Source organism: Marmota flaviventris, chromosome 14, assembly GCF_047511675.1.
Source record: "Marmota flaviventris isolate mMarFla1 chromosome 14, mMarFla1.hap1, whole genome shotgun sequence".
NCBI lineage: Eukaryota > Metazoa > Chordata > Mammalia > Rodentia > Sciuridae > Marmota > Marmota flaviventris.
The window spans coordinates 77,369,023-77,390,062 of NC_092511.1; the positions used below are offsets into that span (position 1 = coordinate 77,369,023).

At 42.4% G+C, this 21,040-nt stretch overlaps 1 protein-coding gene across 8 annotated transcripts in view; it reads left to right on the forward strand.

The window, feature by feature from the left end:
- The window catches only part of Immt (inner membrane mitochondrial protein), a 41,144-nt gene that overhangs the window by 11,187 nt on the left and 8,917 nt on the right, over nucleotides 1-21,040 (forward strand). For 2 of the 8 annotated variants that reach the window (XM_027948839.2, XM_027948841.2), the window contains exons 3-10: nucleotides 975-1,164; nucleotides 7,280-7,391; nucleotides 9,421-9,558; nucleotides 9,904-9,999; nucleotides 14,725-14,861; nucleotides 18,239-18,342; nucleotides 18,924-19,059; nucleotides 19,920-20,049. In XM_027948839.2, coding sequence (XP_027804640.2) covers nucleotides 975-1,164; nucleotides 7,280-7,391; nucleotides 9,421-9,558; nucleotides 9,904-9,999; nucleotides 14,725-14,861; nucleotides 18,239-18,342; nucleotides 18,924-19,059; nucleotides 19,920-20,049 — 1,043 coding nt within the window. Of the gene's footprint in view, nucleotides 1-974; nucleotides 1,165-7,279; nucleotides 7,392-9,420; nucleotides 9,559-9,903; nucleotides 10,008-14,724; nucleotides 14,862-18,238; nucleotides 18,343-18,923; nucleotides 19,060-19,919; nucleotides 20,050-21,040 lie in introns of those variants that run through there. The other 6 variants (XM_027948843.2, XM_027948844.2, XM_027948842.2 and 3 more) reach the window with 4 other exon arrangements.

Genomic DNA, 21,040 nt, shown 5'->3' on the forward strand with positions numbered 1-21,040 from the left:
ATTGTTACCCTCTTAACTGTGCCTAGTTGATAAGTTAAGCTTTATCATGGATATATATGTTTAGAAAAAATAGCATATGTAAATTCATTACTGTCTGAAACTTCAGGTATCTTCTGGTGGTTTTGAAATGTGTCTCCCCTGAATAAAGGAGACTACTGTACGTACACTGAAACTTGGTTATAGTATTTTTGGAATGCCTTCTGGAGCATTATTTATTGTAGATGAAACTTTGCTAATGCTGTTCCTTTTGGATAGTGGTAGTTGGAAGGCATTGAGGCAGACCCCCCACCCCACCCCGCCCTCCCAGGGTGGTCTTCCATGCTATAGCAGTAGGTTCCCATCCTGAAAACAGCATGTTATAACATAGGAAAAGTTTGTTAATTCTGTTTGATATTTTTTCATCTTATGTTTGTAAAGGGTTTACTTTATTGTATTTATACAAGTGCTTAATTAAGGAACAGGAGCTTTAAACGTTATTAATAGTTCTTTTTAGGGGAGCCAGAGGAAATAATGTGAACATCTTGGGTTTTAAGTGTTAAAGATAGATCGCTTCATTCCTTCTGTCCTAGATATTATTGTTTTTTGTTACCAATAAATAAATGTTATTCTATTGCAAACATGTTATAAATAAATCAGGAAGCTGGATATGGTGGCACATGCCTGTAATTCCAGCAACTGGGGAGGCTGAGGCAGGATAATCAAGTTTGAGACTAGTCTCAGTTACGTAGTGAAACTCTGTTTCAAAGTAAAAATAAAAAGGATTGGGGATGTAGTTCAGTGGTAAAACATCCTTAGGTTCTATCCCCAGGATTAAAAAAAAAAAAAAAAATCAGGTAAAGGTGATGCTTGGCTGTGATGGTGAATCGGGGTAGAGAAGCAGAGGTCAGAGGTCTTTGAGATTCCTTCCCTGAGGCAAGTAGATGCAGGAGAGCCAGGAAATAATATTTGTATGTGCTTCCATTCCTTCCACCCAGGTTGACTGCAGGCAGGATCGCTGGAGCGGGTCTGCTGTTTGTTGGTGGTGGTATTGGAGGTACCATCTTATATGCCAAGTGGGACTCCCACTTCCGAGAAAGTGTAGAGAAAACCATTCCTTACTCAGACAGACTCTTTGAGATGGTTCTTGGTTCTGCACCTTATAACGTTCCATTGCCAAAGAAGCCGGTAAGAGTTTTAAACATTATTTCATTGTATCCTATGGAATAGTTTTATAAAGCAAGCTGTTTTTATCTTGAAAATAGTACACATGTCTAATTCAGTGCAGCTTGCCAGGTGCATGCTAGTTCTCTTCAAACTGAGCTGGTAATAATCTGCACAGGTGAATTCTAGCCTTTGGGAGTTTCACAGATACTCTGAATGTGTGCCACAAGGATGAATGGGTGCCACAAGGATGATCACTATGCATTCTACATGGGTGACTGGAGGAGGTGTGCATGGCAGAGGTAACTGGGTACAGTGTGGTTGAGGGCAGCCCGTATCCGAGCAGCTCTCAGGCTCTTACTTGGAACACTAAAAATATAGTGGAGACTGGCCATGACACCGAACCCCCTGGTGTGGGCAGCAGGGGTTCTTTTCAGACTCTAAAACAGAGTCACAGAATTTTCAGCTATATGCTGGTTGGTTGACAGGAATATTTTCCATGTTCTTTAGAGTTCCACTACCCCGCCCCCCACCATGCTTAACATTTTGGCGGGGGGTAGGGGGTAAATTAAACTCAGGGGCACTCACCCACTGAGCCACATCCCCAGCCCTATTTTGTATTTTATTTAGAGACAGGGTCTCATTGAGTTGCTTAGTACCTCGCTCTTGCTGAGGCTGGCTTTGAACTTTCTATCCTCCTGCCTTAGCCTCCAGAGCTGCTAAGGATTATAGGTAGGCACCATCACACCTGGTGAGGCTTAACTTTTTCAAAAAATCATCTTAAATATTTCTTCACTGAAACACAGTTTCTTCTTTAAACACACACACACACACACACACACACACACACATACACACACACGAGCATGGATTTTTGGCGTTGGTATTAGGCATTTTTTTATGCAGTGAAGCTGGATATGGCTTATCAGTTCTTCCTTAGGAATTGTGTGGTCTTCTTTTCTCCAGAATCTCACATGGTCTTGACAAAGCCTGTAACACAGATAATATTTGGAAAAACAGATATTCTCAAATTTCCTCTCTACTCCCACCCCAACTCCACTTTTTCAAGTATTCCTTGCTAGTCTTTTGCATCATTTATACTTTCGTTGGAACTTTAAAATATCTGTGGCAGAGGGAGACAGTTGCACAGGGGCAAAGAGCAGAATCCTGTGGATTTGATCTAAAATCCTGGGTCTATTTTAAGCTATAGCACCCCAGAGAAATGACTGGGAGCAGTTCTGGGGGAACACAATTCTGGGGTCAGACTGAACAGTGGAGAGCAGTGGGATCTGTTTGCTCAGCAGGACTTCAGGTGTCCTTCTTTGAAGATGAGTGCCCTCTCTCTAGATGACTGTGGGCTCCTGCCATTCTGCTTAGGTATCTCGCAGAGTATTGCCACTTGGATAGCTGGGGATGGCTACACTGCACCACCTCAAAATTCACATTCCTCGTGGTTTGCTTTTTTTTGGTGGTCCTGAGGATTAGCTCCAGGCCTTGAGTGTCACTGCACTCCACTCCCAGTCCTCTGATTGGCTTTTTGAATTGAAGGTAGTCCCAGGCTGTCAGGTTGCTGGTGTAGAATTCTCTTCATCATTATCCTTGTTCTCCTAAGTCTCCTATCTTGTTTATATTCCTTTTCTTTTGTCACCACTGTCTTCACCCTATTCTGGCCTTTGTCACTTTATATCCAGTTATCTTCTGAGCTAGACCTGTTGCTCTCTCCACAGTCTTTCCCATCTTCCTCCCAGTCTCCACCCCTAGATTCTCCTTCTGAAACAATCTAGGCCGTTCTCATGTCAGTGCCAGAGAGCCTTGTAAAATCAGCATTATCACATTCATGATGCCACTTATTAGGAGTGTTCACACATTTTCTATTCTTTAACCACAGACTGAAAGTTAGAGTGCCCTTAGAGGTCGTTGCACTCTGAGTAAGGAGCACGCAGCCAGCAGTGGTTGCGGGTCAGCCTAGTCCTGGCCGATGGGGCCCTTTGTTGCTGGGTCAATGGTCTTTGCTTGTGCGTGGGCTGCCATGTGGTACCCCGGCAGTCTAGGTCTGAATGGTTCTCGTGTAAACCCTCAGCTTTATTCTAGTTGGCCTTACAAAAAGGCCTTGTATTTTCCACACCTCTGCGTTAGTAAAGTGGCAGTTAGTTCCAGGCCCTGTTCTAAGAGCCCTGGTTACAGCAGAGAAGCAAACAGAAGTCCCTTGAATTTGCGCCCTTTCCTGAGGGCGTCTTCCACCCAGGGGCTTCACTTCTTTGTCTCTGTCCTTCACTGCGTGGGCCTATGTGCATCTGCTCTTCAGCTGAATTTTCATGGTATTAGTGTTTTTATTTTTAAAACATTTATTCTACTATTGTGCATTGTTACCAACTTGTTGCTTTCAAAAACTATGCATTTCATATGCATTTTTATGTTAACCCTTTTAGTAACAGCATGATTATTTACTAAAACAGAATCTTTGGGTGATGTGGAATAGGACTTATCTAAATGAATACATGTTATGTTCTTTGGTGAAACTTTTTTTTTAATACTATTTATTTATTTATTTTTATGTGGTGCTGGGGTTGGAACCCAGGGCCTCACACCTGTGAGGCAAATGCTCTACCACTGAGCTACAGCCCCAGCCCCTTTGGTGGAACTTAATATTAAAAAATGTCATTTCTCATATCTATTTCATTCAAATTTTTCTTAAATATGAATATATTTGAGAGAAGTCCTTTTATTATATATACACACATATAATCACTATCACGGCTCTAGTAAGAATTCTAATGGATTTTCCTAATTGGTAAGGAAGTAGATGAGATGATTTTAGTTTGGTCCCCAGTACTACCAAAAATAAATAAATAAGAAAGAAATTTTGTTAAAGTTCATATGGACAAAGTAATGACGAGCCAAGAACATTCTGGAAAAGTGTTGAGGTAGGGAGGGTCAGAGGACACTTTTCCAGATGTTGATTTTGTTATAGTGCTGCTTGAATGAAACAGGGTTTGGCCTAGGACTAGAATTGAGGAGTCAGACGCAGTGGCACCCATCTCTAATCAGCTGCTCAGGAGGCTGAGGCCATAGGATTGCAAGTTTGAGGTCAGCCTGAGCCACTTAGAAAGACCTTGTCTCAAAATATAAAATAAAGCGCTGGGGCTGTAGCTCAGGGGTAGCGCCTGCCTTGCACATGTGAGGTACTGGGTTTGATCCTCCACACCACCTAGAAATAAATAAATAAAGATGTTGTATCCGTCTACAACTAAAAATATTTTAAAAAATAGAAATAAAAAATAAAAATGTTGGAATGTAGGTCAGTGGTAGAGCACCCCTGGGTTCCATACCAGTGCAGGGGGGGTGGGGAGAAGAGTAACAGCTGGACTGTGGTAGAGAAGCAGTGCATGAGGCCTGGGGTTGGATCCCCAGCACCACAAGGTAGTCAGTCAGTCAGTCAGTCAGTCAGTCAGTCAAACAAGCCCTCAGCAGTGGCTGCTCTTCAGGTATGTGGACAAGGACTTTCATTGCTGTGATGTTTGTAGAGCCAAAACAAAACAGGAAATAATTGAATGTCTGTAAGTAAACTAGTTGACTAAATTGGGGATACCCTTACTTGAGGATAGTACGCAACCAAACATTTCTTGACTTGGAAGAGAATGTTCGTGATATATTGTTGAGTGGAAAAAAAATCAGATTACATATTATACACACACATAATTTTGTTTTGTTACTTGGCAAATATGGCATTTGCTTAATATTGTTTTCATAGAGTTGTTGATGCATTTAGAAAGCTAAATTTAAAATTTGACAAAGTCATAAAAATTAAAACATTTAAACCTACAGTTGCCTAAATTCAGAATTTTAACTATCTGTGATTATGCAATGCATACTTTTGGCCCAGAGTCTGTTGCTGAATTTCTGAAACTTTAACCCAGTGCCCTTTGAGACTTTTTTTTTTTCAAAACATTATTTTCTTATAATAAAAATAATACCTAACAAAAAGCTGGAAAATACAGAAAATCTGCAAGAAATATGATTACCTGTGATTTTACTCTGCAGTGCATATTGTGTTGTTTCTGCTACTCTTTATTTTTCTAAACATAAAGTTTTATCAACATTTTTTTACTTATTTAAACATAATGTTTTTTCAAAATTTAGCATTATATCACAACTTGTTTTCAATCTTGCCATTTGTTCTCACAAACTATTTTTGAATGGTGACAAAATGTTTAATTTTCTTACATTTTAACTGGCACAGGTTGCATTCAGTAGCACATCATTTAAAAAATATTATTATAAAATATAGTTAACATTTATATTAAAAAATGATTATCATTTCCATTTTTAAAAAGCTACAGTGGGAGCTGGGCATGGTCGCACAGGCCTGTAATCCCAGCAGCATAGGAGGCTGAGGCAGGAGGATCGCGAGTTCAAAGCCAGCCTCAGCAAAAACTAGTTACTAAGCAACTCAGTGAGACCCTGTCTCTAAATAAAATACAAAATAGGGCTGGGGATGTGGGTCAGTGGTTGAGTGTCCCTGAGTTCAATCCCTGGTACAAAAAAAAACAAAAAAAAAAACCCTACCGTGGAACTTCTGTATCTAATCAAGATGGAACAAAGGGACCTGATTTAACTTTGCTGCTTGAAAAATCTATCAAACTGGACAAAATACAAATAAACTAATTACAACATGTAAAACGCTTTTTTTTTTTTTGGTGGGGGTACATCTACAGCCCTTTAATAAGTTTTATTTAGAGACAGGGTCTTGCTAAGTTGCTTGGGGCCTTGCTAAATTGCTGAGGCTGGCTTTGAACTCTTGATCCTCCTGCCTTAGCCTCCCGAGCTGCTGGGATCACAGGCATGACCACTGCACCCGGCATAAAGCACTTTCGTGTTTTGTGTAAAACATGTTTTCAGACTCTGTCCACCAATAGAATAGTTGTGCTAGAGGGGAATTGGAGGTGATCCCTAGGACTGCCTGCTCTTGGTGCCTGCTGGGTTTTTCTAGACTGTAGCATAGGAGGATAATCCCAAGCAAAACCTGGGAGTCTACAGGGTGGAGCAGGTGGAGCTGTGTCTAGGGAGGTCAGGGTGACTGCAGCTTAGAGGGTGGAACACTAGAGAGAACTGCCAGAAAAGAGGCCCATGGAGAGAAGCCATCTCTGGAGAGGGAAGGAATTGCCATAGGACTCTCCAGGTCCTGATGGCTTCACAGTGATGTCAGCCAGACTGGTTTTGGAGGTTCCAGTCCATGACCAGTTGGATGTGTTGCTTCTGAGCCTGAGGTGAAGGAGTGTGTGACGGCAAAGTGGCTCACCTTATGGCAGGGACGTGGGGGAGGGAAGAGGACCAGCTGGCGAGGCACGGAACAACCATTCGTTGACATTAGTTTGCCTGTTACAGTGAGTGCGTGTTTCCTGATTTCAAAAATAACTTTTTTCTTTGCAATGCTGGGGAAAAATAACATTTTAATAAAAAAGAAAATGGTTATATTTCTAGTTGAGAAAATGGACATATTTCTAGTGGTATATTTCAGAACCCCTTCTTTTCAGCAGTCATCTTAGGGATTCACAAGACCCACTGCCAAGTCCTGGGAAAAAGTAGGAACAGCATAGGTGGTCAGCGTAAGCATTCCTCACTCAACAGTGTTCTCCAGCAAGTCACCTGCAGTCCTCTTGATGAATAGTGCCTTACGCTGAAGGTGGGTGGTAACTGGGAAAGAGGAGAGCAGGTCTTGCTTGCAAATCAGTCATGTAACTTAGTGTGTAGTCACAGGAATCCTGGAGAACAAAGAAACAGCTGGCTTTCATTTTGACTCCATGCCTCTAACCAGTCATCTACTTCTGAGCCTTGTGCAGAAGACACCGTGATGTGATTCAGGAAGGAGTGGAAATACCTTGATGTCGTGCTTGTGAAAATAGTGGCATGTGGAAGGGAGGCCAAGCGGACCCCTCAGCTGTCTGAAAAGAAGCCTTTGGTGCTGCTGAAATGTGGGCGAGGGATGATGACTTCTCTCAGTTTGGTTAATAAAACATAAGTTGCAAATGTTGATAACTTTATTTTAAAAGCCTGAAAGATTTGACTTTAAATATTACTCTATGCTACCAATTTTAAAAACAGGATTACATCTTAAATGTTTAATGTTTTCATTTCCAAGATTCAATCCGGTCCACTAAAAATCTCTAGTGTGTCAGAGGTAATGAAAGAATCCAAACAGCCTGCGTCACAGCTCCAAAAGCAGAAGGGAGACACTCCAGCCTCGACAACAGGTACTCGTGTTAGAACCATTCCTCTGAGACCATAGGCCATGAGTCATTTCAGTGCATTTAGACCCAGAGTCAGCGGGAGGGCCCTGCCTGTAAGGGTTCAGGGACCCAGCTCACATCCTGGAAAGGAGGAGTCTCACCTGAACCATTGCTTATCTTAGGGGTTGAGTGGGGCACAGAATTGGGTGTTACTGTGAATAGTTATTGAGCACTAATTGTCTTGTCAACAGTGATTTTATTTTTCCTTTTCCCTCTTCCCTCTACCCTCTCTGTTTTTCTCTCCCCCATTTGCATTTTAAGATTTATTCTCTTTTTCCCACCTTTTTTCCCCCTGCTTCTTCATAAGTTTAAATCCTGTCTTCTTTCTTAATGATGTGTTTGTTTTTGTTTTTGATATAGGGTATTGAACCTAGGGGCAGTCAACCATTGAGCCATGTCCCGTCCCAGCCCTTTTTATTATTTATTTTGAACAAGGACTCACTAAGTTGCTTAGGACCTCCATAAGTTGCTGAGGCTGGCTTTGAACTTGGAATCCTCCTGCTTCAGCCTCCCAAGCCACTGGGATTAAAGGCAGGTGCCAGTGCGCCTGGAGTGAAAGTGTTTTGTATAATCCCTGCAGTACCGGTTGCTTTTGGGGTTTACCAGTAATCCTGTCCTAATTTACAGCACCTGGCTGATAGCTCTGTTCAGTATACTCCTCAACTCCTTGTTTCTGTTTGGTTAGTCCTGTCCATGACTAATCACCCAACTCCATTCACAAGTATTCACTGAGAATCAGTTGCATGTCAGACATTCTTCTAGGTAGTAGGGACATAGCAGTGAACAAAACAGCTCAGAATCTCTGCTGATACTCTTGGTGGGGTGAGGGAGGGAGATCATGTGAAATGAAACAGGCAGAATGTATAGGGTGTCAGGATGCTGGGAGGGAGTGTTGCCATTTTAAATGGAGTGGGTAAGGAAACCTGACCTGGAGATGTCCATGAACAGAGGTTAGAAGGAGAGAAGGGAGGCTGGTGGGGAAACACATCCCAGGAGCAGGCTCCTTAGTGCCAGGAGCTGCTGAAGCTGGGTGGAGTGGGAGGGAGAGCAGCAGGCCCGTGTGGCAGCCTGGGGCCATCCCACACAGTTTGCTTCACATGCCAAGTGGGGTGGGGACACTGGAGGGTGCCCAGCTGGGGAGTGACACCTGACTTGGAATAGGGGCTCGCTGTTGTTGGAGCAGATGAGGGGCCCAAAGCAGAAGCATGGGGACCAGGTAATGTCTCTCAAGTGGAGCCTTCAGGTTTCTAAAAAACAATTTGTGTCCTATTTTATTGCTTTTTCTCATTTCATTTCTAGAATGATATTTTTCTCTTTGTTTATAAATTTGCAGGCCCTTGATTTCTTAGCCTTCCTTTTTAAAAATATCATTTCTGATGTGATTTTTTTTTTCTTGGACTAATTTCTTTTCTTTCTAAACCTACTATCAATTGTGACATTTTCTTCTTTGTTTTTAAAACTGTCATCTTGTTCCTGCTCATACCTCTTCTTTTATCTCTGACACTCTTCAGAGCAATTTAAAATATCCTTTGGTTCATTGCTCTCCTGTGCCTTTTCATTGCAGGCTTTCTTTTCATGTGCTACTCTTCTCCACAGTACATAGGTCTCCTGCACACTTACTATGTTTTCAGGGCTTACACTGTTACTAGAAGTCTTGTGTCAGATTGAGGAGGGTAAAAATGCAGATGGATGCTGACAAGACTTCTGTCTTCCGTGTTTTCCCACCCTTTCTCAATTGTGTGTGTTATGCATGCAGTGGACCATGCCCTGTTTGTGTGTTACTCACACACAGACATGTAGATGCATTTGTGTTTTTAAGAAGCCAGATGTGAAGTGGGCAGTAATGGTAGTAGATTTTTTTTTTTTTTTTTTTGGTGGTGCTGGGGATTGAACAGGGCAGTGGGCATGCAGGGCAAGCACTTTACCAACTGAACTATATCCCCAGTCCATGGTAGTGGATTTCTATAATACCTTGAATAATATATATTTATAGCACCTACAGAGGCAGCTCAAATTATTTCTGCAGCAGGTGATACACTTTCCGTCCCAGCCCCTGCGGTTCAGCATGAGGAATCTGTAAAAACTGATCGCCCTGAAATTGGTGGAGGAAAACCCACACCTGTAACCTCAGGTAGTTTAATTATTTACATTTCTTTATCATAGATGGTATGCTCATCTGAACCACTTAATGCCTAGGCAGCACGTAGACACTATGTAAACATACATTTATATTGCTTTTAAGTTTGCTGACTTGCTTAGGACATTTTCAGAGTTTGTAAGTCTGAATAAATCTTTGAAAATAAAGAAGTCAGTGGTGGAGTCTTGTTTTTTCATCTTGGAATTGCTAAGATGGTGACATGGTTTGGAATTCTTAGCCACAGAATGCCCCGGGCTGATCTAAGTGGTTATGTCCTGTTAGCTCTTGTGTGTAATTCTGTCTGAAACTTGATCTCCTCTTATTTACTTCTGCTGCAAGAGGAAGCACCCTCATCCCCTGTAAGGGAGCGGCCACCCGAAGAAGTCGCAGCTCGCCTGGCGCAGCAGGAAAAGCACGAGCAAGTTGAGATTGCGTGTATGTAGAGCAGCAGCCTCGGACCTCGGGTCACCTCCCTGCTGCCGCACACCAGCAGCACAGGCTCGTTGTCGTCACTCACAGTGTGGTGCTGTTTGTCTCCTTAGTGTCATTGCTCTCCACCACCATCTCTTCATCACTTGTGTTCTTCATCTAAACTGCTTCCACCCAGGCAACAAGGGCTGTGTGCTGTTGACAAACACTCCAAATAATACGTGCACTTTCTCCATTTGTTTTATGATTGTTAGTGCTGAAGATCCTTTTTTCCCCCCTCCACTGAGTTCGGGGATTGAACCCAGGGGCACTTCACCACTGAGATGCATCCCCAGCCCTTTTTATTTATTTTGAGATAGGGTCTCACTAAGTTGCCCAGGCTGTCTTAGAACTTGGGATCCCCCTGCTTCAGCCTTCTGGGCAGCAGGGATTACAGGCCTGTGCCTCCATATCCAATTGTGAGGATTCTCTATACTCTTTGTATTCTTTATACTCTGGGGAATAGAAGTTGATTGTTCATGTTTTAGCATGTTAAACTGGTAAATTTATTTGTCACCCAGTCTCTGGACTCTCTGTTCTTCCTGTGTGTGGGGAGGAGAATACTAAGAATTGAACTCAAGGGTGCTCTACCCCTGAACTACATTCCCAGCTGTTTTTCACAGGAGGATAAATTATTTTAATAGACTGTCATAACCACAAGGGTAAATATCAGCTTACCATTGATCTTTTTTTAACATTTTTGTTAGTGCATCATAGTGGGGTTCATTTTGACATCATAGATGCATGGAATTTAATTTGCTCTACTTAAGTCCCTAGTACTACTACTATTTTTTTTTTTAAAGTTGTAGATGGACATAGTACATATTTATTTTTATGTGGTGTTGAGGATAGTAGAACCCTGTGCCCCAGCCCCAGCCCTAGTACTATCGCCTTCTCTCTCCTCTCCGTCCCCCTGCTCCCCTTTCTCTGTTCTCCTGGTCTTCCTTCTACTTCCTTACTCCTTCTACTTATTGTTGTTTTGGGTTTTTTTTACTTGGTGCTTTACAGAGACACATAAAGGTGGAATTCCCTGTGGCACATTCACACAGACATGCACAGAGCATGACCTCCTCAGTTTTCTTCTGCCCCACTTACCTTCCCTCTATTGCTTGGGATCTGCCTCACTGCCTGTTTCTCCCTTATTTTGCTCTAGCTTCCGCATATGAGAGAAAATATTCAACTGTTGACTTTGAGTCTGGCTTATTTCACTCAGCATGATGTTCTTCAGTTTCATCCACTTACCAGCAAATGCCATAATTCCATTCTTTGAGACTGAGTAAAATTCCTTTGTGTATATATACCACATTTTCTTTATCATCTGTTGATGGGCACCTGGGTTGGTTCCTTTTGCTGTTGTTAATTGCACTGCTAAAAACATCGATGTGACTGTGTCACTAGAGTATCCAGGTATTTATCCCGAAGAACTAAAATCAGGATAGCTTGGTCATATGGTGGTTCCATTCCTGGTTTTTTTGAGGAATCTCCATACTGCTTTCCAAAGTGGTTGTATTAATTTGTAGTCCTACCAGTAATGTATAAGTGACTTTTTCCACACGTCCTTGCTGGCATTTATAATTATTTGTATTCTTGATGATTGCCATTCTAACTGGAGTGAGATTTGATTTGCATTTCCCTGATTGCTAGAGATGTTGAACAGTTCTTTTTTGTTTGTTAGACATTTGTATTTCTTCTTTTAAGAAATGTCTTTTTAATTATTTTGTCCATTTCTTTATTGGCTATTTTTGGTGTTAAGTTTTTTGAGTTCTTTTTATATTCTGAATGTTAATCAGTCCCCTGTTGGAGGAGTAGCTGGCAAAGATTTTTTCCCATTCTATAGGTTTTCTTTCATGCTTTTATTTACTTTGCTGTGCAGAAGCTTTTTAATCTGATGCTGTCCCACTGATTGATTCTTGGTTTCATTTCTTGATCTTTGGGGGTCTTGGTAAAGAAGTTGGTACCAGTGCCAGTATATTGGACTGTTGGCCATATGTTTTCTTCTGGTAGTTGCAAAGTTTCTGATCTAAATCCACTACAGTGTTTGATCCCACTTTGATTTGATTTCTGTACTGGATGAAAAGTAGGAATGAGGTTTTGTGCTTCTACATATGATATCTGATTTCTCCAGCACATTTGTTTAAAAGGCTATCTTTTCTTCAATATATGTGTTTGATCCTTTGTCAAGGCTTACATGGCTTAAGGTTGTGGGTTGTGTCTGTCTCTTTATTCCATTGATCTTCCTGTCTGTATTGGTGCCAGTACCATGCTGTGTTTGTTACTGTAGCTCTGTCGTGTACTTTGAAATCAGGTATTGTGATGCCTTCAGTGTTACTCTTCTTGCCTGTATTGCTTTGGCTGTTCTGAGTCTTCTATTCTTCCAAGTGAGTTTTAGGTTTGTTTTTTTTTTTCCTATTTCTGTGAAGAACATTTGGTATTTTAATGGGGGGATTCCACTGAATCTGATTACTCTTTTACAGGTGGTATAGCCACTCTGACAATATGAATTCTGCCTGTCCAAGAACATGGGAGGTCTTTCAATCTTTTAAGATCTTCTTTAGTTTCTTTCTTGAATGTTCTCTCTTCATTGTTCCTTAAATTTTGAGAGGTTTTGGTAAATTGCCAAGGATAGCTTCAAACTTGTGATCCTCCTGCCTCAGCCTCCTGAGTCCCTGGGATTGATTGCAGGTGTGTGCCTCTGCAGACATGTTAGTACTCATGTCTGTCACTAGTGAGATGTGGGGCATTGTGCACATTTCTGATTTTCAGCTCACAAACATGTGCCTTTTTAAGTTTTAATTTTATGTTATTTTTCAAGAGTTTTTAGAAAGATAATAGCTACCTCAAATTTCCTGTCTGTACAGTACTACCGTGTGTTGGTTTAAAATCGCGATGACAGCTGTTGTGACTTCTTTGTTTCTCTAGAGAGTGTCCCTGTTGTTTGCCTTCTGCCTGTTTCCCTACTCTTTGGTTGGTTCTTCGTGGCTCTGTGGAGCCCCCATGTTAGGAAAGGGAAGAGTGAGCATGGGTAGAGGGCATCACTTTGCCTCAGATTTGAACTTTAGTTTTTGTTTCTTTTGCATTCTTTTGAGATCTTGGCCATGTTACAGATAGTTAAGGATGTTAAATAAATTACTTTTCAATAAGTGAAATATTTCAGTATGTTTTTCCCTACTTCGTTGAATATTTTTAAATTCGTATGTTTCTTCACTGTTCAGTTTTCTCCCTTTATCACATGGGCATCTTGAGTTAAGTTATAAATTTGAGATGCGATGTCTTCTGCCTTATCTTCTCCTTTATTATTTTATTTTTTCGTTCACTTCTCCTGCCTTTCATTTTCTGAGCAAAGTGGGAATGCCAGGTTTTGACCCTCGGTCTCCTCCTTGACCTTACTCTTGTGGGTGTGTGATTCTCACCATGGAGCAGAGGGTGGTGAACAGATGGCGGAGGCCGTGGTGCCATGTGCCTCTGTGAGGCAGCAGCCTGCTGCTGTGCCTGGATGTCCACCCTGGAGGCCAGCGTGCCCCTTGCCCCAACTTGCTCTCCTTGCACTGTGCCCGCCCCATTGCAGCCCCCTCCTTTCACCTGTGTTACAGAGGTGCCCTGTGCTCTGCAGACTTGCCCCTCATCTCTGGCTCGGCTGCTCGTGCGCATGCTCACCATTTCTCTTTATATCATCTTCCCAGTGTTTCTGTAGTTTTGGGTCATCTCTGATAGCAGTTATTATTAAATTGGTATTCTCATCATGGCCTTCTTTCTTTAAATAGCTGTTTCCAATTTAGTATAAAATCATCCCTTTACTTTTGGAGTATAAGTCTTGAAGTTTCTTTGGAGGTACTTTGAGGCAGCATATACAGATGTGATCTTACGTAGGTGGCAACCCCTCCAGTGTTGATGTCTGCTCTTTCTTGTGCCCTTTTGCCTAAAATCACTTTCCATTGCAAGCTCCCTTTCCTTTTTTGTTGTTTTTTATGTGTGAGTGTGCGCGCGTGCACGCACACACACACACATTTTCCCCCCATTTATTTCATCTTGAATCTTGGCAGTACATGATTTTTTTCTCTTGGGTTTTCCTTCTTGCTAAGGGATTGAAAGTGGGCACCTCTTTTTCCCAGCCCGTCTGTACAATTGTTATTTAAAATGAGGAAAGCTGGTGGTGATTTTTTTAGCCTTTATAAATGTGTTCTTTCCTTGTTCCTTCCATTTGAAATGTGTTAGCCTTGTTTAAGCAATTTTTTCCTTTAAAATGCCTAGTTTTTATTTGAAAAATCTCACATGTTCATAAAAGTAGAAATAAGGTAATAAATCTGATAGATCCATCATCCAGATTAAATTATTATCGACATTTTACTGTACTTTTTTATTGGTACTGGGGATTGAACTCCGGGGTGCTACTCCTCTAAGCTACATCCCAACCCTTGTCATTTTTTTATTTTGAGACCGTGTCTCGCTGAATTGCTCTGGTTGACCTCAAACTTGTGATTTTCCTGCCTCAATCTGCCAAGTAGCTGGGATTATACCAGCAAGACTAGTTTGCCATACTTTTAAAGTGAACTTTGAACCTACAGTTTGGGTCCCTTGTGATTTTATTTTGTTTTACATGTTTTGGGGAGTGCAATGGAGACTTTGTAGGAAAGAAGGAGTGTTTAAAGTCATTAGGGGGAAGGACTTGTTTTTAACTATCCTTTTTTTCTCTAGCTCTAGCCAAGAGCTTAGAAGATGCTCTGAGCCAAACTGCTTCCGTCACTCTGCAGGCTATTGCAGCCCAGAACGCTGCCGTCCAGGCCGTGAATGCCCACTCCAGCGTCCTGAAGGCAGCAATGGACGATGCCGAGGTGAGCCGGAGGCTGAGGTGTCTTGACATCTACCATACAGGCTTCTTCCTCGTGTTCTGTCTTTCTCCTGCTGAGCAGAGACGGTCTAGAATAATTGTCTTTTAAAAAAACAAGCTGAGAGCTGGGCACAGTGGTGCACACCTGTAGTCCCAACAGCTCAGGAGGCTGAGGCAGGAGGATCACGAGTTCAAAGTCAGCCTCAGCAAAAGCAAGGCGCTAAGCAGCTCAGTGAGACCCTGTCTATAAATAAAACACATAATAGGGCTGGGGATGTGTCTCAGTGGTTGAGTGTCCCGGAGTTCAATCCCTAGTACCACCGCCCGCCCGCCCCCCCCCAAACCAAAAAAAAAATCCCAAGAAAAGCCTTTAAATTTTTTAGTCAATTTTATGTATGGTGCTTTATTTTTATCTCATAATACTAATATGGTATAGTTCAGATTTGCTCTGATACTCTTTTTGTTTATTTGTTTGTTTGTTTTTTGGTGTTGGGAATTAAACCCATGGGTGTTCTACTCATTGCCCCAGCCCAGTCCTATTTTTTTTTTTTTTTTTTTTGAGATGGGGGTCTCTCCTTAAACTTGCCTCAGAGGTCACTGGGATTACAAGTGCATGCCACCACACCTGGCTTGATTTTATATCTTAGTAGTTCTTGAATATTGTTACCTTTTTTTTTTTTTATTGACAACCATCTCTTTAAATAAATTTTTTTTTTTCAGGATACTTTTAGATCAACATGCAATTTTAAAAAATAATAGAGAGTATGTACATGTGTACATGAAACACCACTTAAATGTTTATGCTGATTGTTTAACTTACACTAAACACTTCAAAAAATAAAGCAATAAGCTGTGAACCTTAGCTGGGCATGGTGGCATGTCACATTCCTGGCATGAAACACTCAGGGTCACTCCAGAGGAACTGGGCTGCATGAAATAACCACACAAGAGACAGAGATACCTTTTTCTTTGGGGTCCTGTGATGGCTCCTCTGACCTTAAGGGTTCGCAGAGAGAGCACGAGAGTGAGCATATGCTGACCCCTTTTTATTGAGGAGAAGCCATTCAAATGAGGCAAGGAGTCAGGTTTCAGGGAGTTGAGTGTAGCTTTGTGGTGTCTGCTGTCGGCAGGTTGACCAACATCTAGGAAGGCCACACCCAAAAGCAGAGTAAGAGAAGGGGACCCACAAAGGGCGTTTCCATGGAACATTCTATCCCAAACAGGGCAAAGGGGTAATATCACAAAGGAACAGGTGAGCGTAACTCGACCCATGGGGCTACAAGAAGGCACACCTATGCATGAAGACACATTTTGTTACATTTTTACGACTTTCAAGATCGAGGCCACCGTCTACAGCCACTTTGATGTGACCAGATCACAGGAAGTGACCGACAGAGCCTCACCAATCAGGAAAGGAAATTGCCGGTCACATAGCACAACGGCCTCCCACAGTGGCACATACCTGTAATCCTAGTGTCTCAGGAGACTGAGGCAGGAGGGTCACAAGATTGAGGCCAGCCTCAGCATTTTAATGCAACTCTGTCTCAAAGTAAAAAATAAAAAAGGATGGGTTGTAGCTCAGTGGTCACATGCCTCTACATTCAAGTCCTAGTACCACCGCCTCCTCCCCCCAAAAAAATAAATAAATAAACAAAATAAACTCCTGAAACACCCCTGGGTAAAGGTCATGCATGATATGTAAAGTTGCACTGCACTGTGACTGGGTGGGTGTTTAAACACTGAAGCATGGTGTACACTGTTTCAGTGATATGTACCTCCAGCATGTTAAATCAGACTACTGACAATAATTGCTGGAAACTACAGCCTTTGAAACTTAAGAGAAAGTTGCATTTTATTTGAAGTTCAAGGAAAAATATAAATATCAGAATTTGATCAGTTAGCACAGTGGAGACTGCCCAGGTTGTTTAACGTGCTGTTTATACAGATGTGAGAAAGCTTGACATTCCATGATGTCGAGCTGGGTTACAGCCCAGGGGGTGAATGTGCTTCAGAAGAAACAGCTGGGACCTTTAAATGCCTGTTTCCACTTTGGTGTAAGGCCATGTGGGGTAGTGTTTCCTCTTCCCAGTGAACGGACACTGTGTAGTGCATGTTTAACAGCACAAAAATCTGTTACAATCAAGATTTTACTACTCAAGGACACCATATGAATATAGCACTTAACTAAGATTAGGGAGTGTTAGCTAATGTTAGAAAATAACTAGGAAAACGTATGACCACTTTTTTCAAATATTAAAGATGGATTTAAGTCTTCTGGTAAAAGAAGCTGTAGGTGCACATAGGATCTATACGACATTCCAAATCACTCTCTCTCTCTCAGCTGTATTTGGAATACTTGGACTTGCCTGGCTGTGGTGGGGTGGCTGCCCCTTGGACCTCTGTAGCAAAAGTACCTTCAGTCAGAAAGACAGTGAGGCCCCCAGACGTGCCATGGACGTTGGCCTGTTTGACAAGTCTGTCTAGTGGTTAGGAAGACCAGATCCTGGTAACAGCATATGCTAGAGTCTTGGAAAATTTATTCCCTATGAGATGCCGCACAGTCCACACCATAGCATCTTTTGTTCTTAGTGCTGGGTGGAAACCAAGGCCGAGTGCTCCATCACTGAGCAGTGCTGTGCCCACCCCCGCACCCATTCTTGGTATACTTCGAGGATGACTGAAGTGGGGATTCACTGAAGACATCAGCTTCATTATTCACGCCATAACATTGAATTTGCTTTGTCACTTCCTTGTAACAGTTCACTAGACGTGTGGTGGCACACACTTGTAATCACAGCTACTTGGGAGATTGAGATGGGAGGATCAAAAATTCCAGGCCTACTTGGGAAACTTAGCAAGACACTGTGTCAAAATAAGAAATAAAAAGGGCTGGGTATGCAGCTCAGTGGTGGAGTGACCCTGAGTTCCGTCAGCACTACTCCAAAACATTAAAGAATGCCTTAGACTATGATTCTGGTAGTCAGACCTACGCAGTTAAGAGAATGTTAAGTGTTGGCACTTTATTGAAGAATGATTTTAGAATTCACGAACAATTCATGGAAAGGTCTGGGTCATATTTTCTTTTGAGATTTTAATAGCAAATATCTCTCTTTGGAAAATAGTTGTATGCAGTGGGCTGCACACTTCTTGTGTCCTTGTTTGTTTACACATAATCTTGTGAAGAACAGTTGACGTGGGCGGCTGTGGAGTTCTTATGCCTCACCAGGAGACTCAGATTGATCTCTTACTGTGGTGAAACTTGGCATATAAATATTTACGGTTGAATTTCATGTCACACACTTCTGTATTTGCTCATTTTGGCTTGTCCTGTGGCGGTCCCAGCACGTAGGCATGTTTTTGTGATCAGCATTTTCTATTCAGGTTGCAGGTGAAAAGAAGTCTGCCCAGTGGCGCACGGTGGAAGGCGCCCTGAAGGAGCGCAGGAAGGCCGTGGATGAAGCTGCTGATGCCCTTCTCAAAGCCAAGTAATTACTCATGGATTTAGACAAGTAATTAGGGCCTCCTGGAGGTTTTCTACCCTCTGCATGGAATAAAGAGGAGGCAGAGAAATCTTTCTCCCTTCTTCTGTGCTCTTATCTGAACTGGCATAATCAGGAACACGTAGGTTCAAGAAGAGAGAAAATGAAACATAATTAAGCTGAAATAAATTTGGCAGAAATTGATACAAAGGATCTCATAAAAGCAGGTTTGCTGTGGCTTATTGCTTAGGGGGTGTGTCTACACATTTCCTGAGCTTCTGCTATAATCTCAAAATTTTGCTGGAATGGTTGGGAAGTTCCATCAGAATTTAGAAGGTGGGTAATAGTCTATCTGCTGCAACACAAAAGCCCTGAGTGTGTCTTCTGCCGCCCTGACCTCGGCTGAGGGTTTCAGCTCTAGGTGAGAAAGGCTTCTCTGCCTATTGACCATAAAAAGCATCAAGTGATTTTTTTTTTTTTTTTTGGAATTATATTTCTTAGGACTTTTAACAAATGTATATGGTGTTGTCTTTGATAAAGTTGATAAGGAGTTGTACTAAACTGTGTTTTATTTTATTGGTTTCCAGAGAGGAGTTAGAGAAGATGAAAAGTGTCATTGAAAATGCAAAGAGAAAAGAGGTTGCTGGAGCCAAGCCTCACATTATAGCCGCAGAGGGGAAGCTCCGCGACATGATCGTCGGTCTGGACAATGTGGTCCAGAAGGTCGGTTTCCTAAGTCTTTGCAGTGTTCTATGTTTTTAAATATAGTTATTCAATCAATACTTTAAGAATTCAGGAAAACAAAGATTTCTATCATCTCCTCCCCTTCCCCTGCAAAGACTATTGTTACTATTTTATTTTATTTTTTTCAGTTACTAGGGTTGAACCCAGGGTCTTAAATAGGCTAGGCACGTTCTCTACCACTGAGCTATATCCCTGGCCCTTTTTTTTTTTTTTGAGAGAGAGAGAGAGAATTTTTAAAATTTATTTTTTAGTTTTTGGCGGACACAACATCTTTATTTGTATGTGGTGCTGAGGATTGAACCCAGGCCGCACGCATGCCAGGCAAGTGTGCCTGCTTGAGCCACATCCCCAGCCCTCCCTGGCCCTTTTTATTTTGAGACAGGGTCATGCTAAATTGTCCAGACTGACCTCAGACCCCAGATAGCTGGGATTACAGGGTGTGTGCCATTTAGTTGTTACTGTTTTTAGAAACCTGTTTTGAATGTGAAGTAGATTATTCAGTATTATTGACACTTTCTATAATAATAGTGGTTTTGGTCTCCAGCTGTTGTCACTTAGGTAAACTTCCATCTTGGGGCAGATCTTGGGCTAGGATTGCATTCAGGTGATCTATGTGAGTAGTTGCAAGACCCAGAGAAAGGGGGCAGAGGGAACAATAAGATGGAAAAGGGCCTATCCCTGGCATTGGAGTAGGAATTGGAAGGAGACAGAAGAGGTTTGTTTCCCTCTTGCTGAGCTTTGGTTTGCGGGTGTTGCCTGCACATTCCCAACCAGGCCTGAGGGACGTCTGTGGTCCTTGTTGCTCAGTTTAACTTGTGATACCCCTGGTGCTTGTTCAGGTCCAGGCTGCTCAGTCCGAGGCTAAGGTGGTGTCGCAGTACCATGAGTTGGTGGTCCAAGCCCGGGATGACTTCAGACGAGAACTGGAGAGTATCACTCCAGAGGTCCTTCCTGGGTGGAAAGGGATGAGTAAGTACCATTGATGCGTTGGGACGCTTCTTTCTCCCTTTGACTTTTAGCACTGCTCAGCTACACCTGCTTCAACTCCATTCATGGACTCCATGCTGCTCTGAAACATGTCATTGGTACAGCGCACTGTTTCAACCAGTCGTGACAGGTGGCATACTCTGACACTGCTCCTGTAGCTTTCCCCCTGGCGAACAGCGCCAGCCAGTGTTTAATTCCATGATGGTACAACCTTGACTCTACTAAAATGCTTTGCATCCCTGGGATCATTCAGTCCTCTAGTCCTTTAAAGGTATTTGTAAAGAATTGCTTGAAGCACACCTGTGACTGCTTTGTGTAATAGCACCATGTTGAGAATTTCCCTGGGCCCCAGTTCCTCTAGAGAAGGAAGCCAACCATTTGGCTGTTCCTTGGAGAGCTCAGGCTGCTGGGGAAAAGGTCTAGTAAAACACGAAGACATTAAAGTATGGTCCTCACCCAGAGGACATTGGGCAGTGTCTGCAGACATTTTGATGACACAGCGGGAGTGTTCCTGGCCTCTGGTGGGAGAGGGCCATTGGTGCTCCAGAGGGCTGTCTGGCCCAGAATGTCAGTACTGTAGGGTGGAGGAGCCCTGGGCTCAAGAACAGTCAGGTCCCTGCAGTGCCGTCTCTGGGTCATGTAAATCAAAGATTAAAAATTTTTTAATTTTTAAAACACACATTCATGTGTGGCACAAAAATTAAAAGATCCACATGGCATTTGGTGTGCTTTGCTTTTCACTTCTGTCCATGGCCATGCCATCTCCTCTGAGGGTAGTCAGTGACTGATCCTTGTGCACCCTGCAGAGTACATGGCTTCCCCATGCCCGGCCCTCGGGGACTCCTCAGGGCCTGCACCATGACTGTCAATACGTTTGTTACCAATTGTTTTGCCCTCAGTGTTCTCATTTCTCTGAGTTCTTAAGTGTCCTGGTGGTGTTCGTTATGTCCACTCCTTTTTCTGGGCTCTCTGT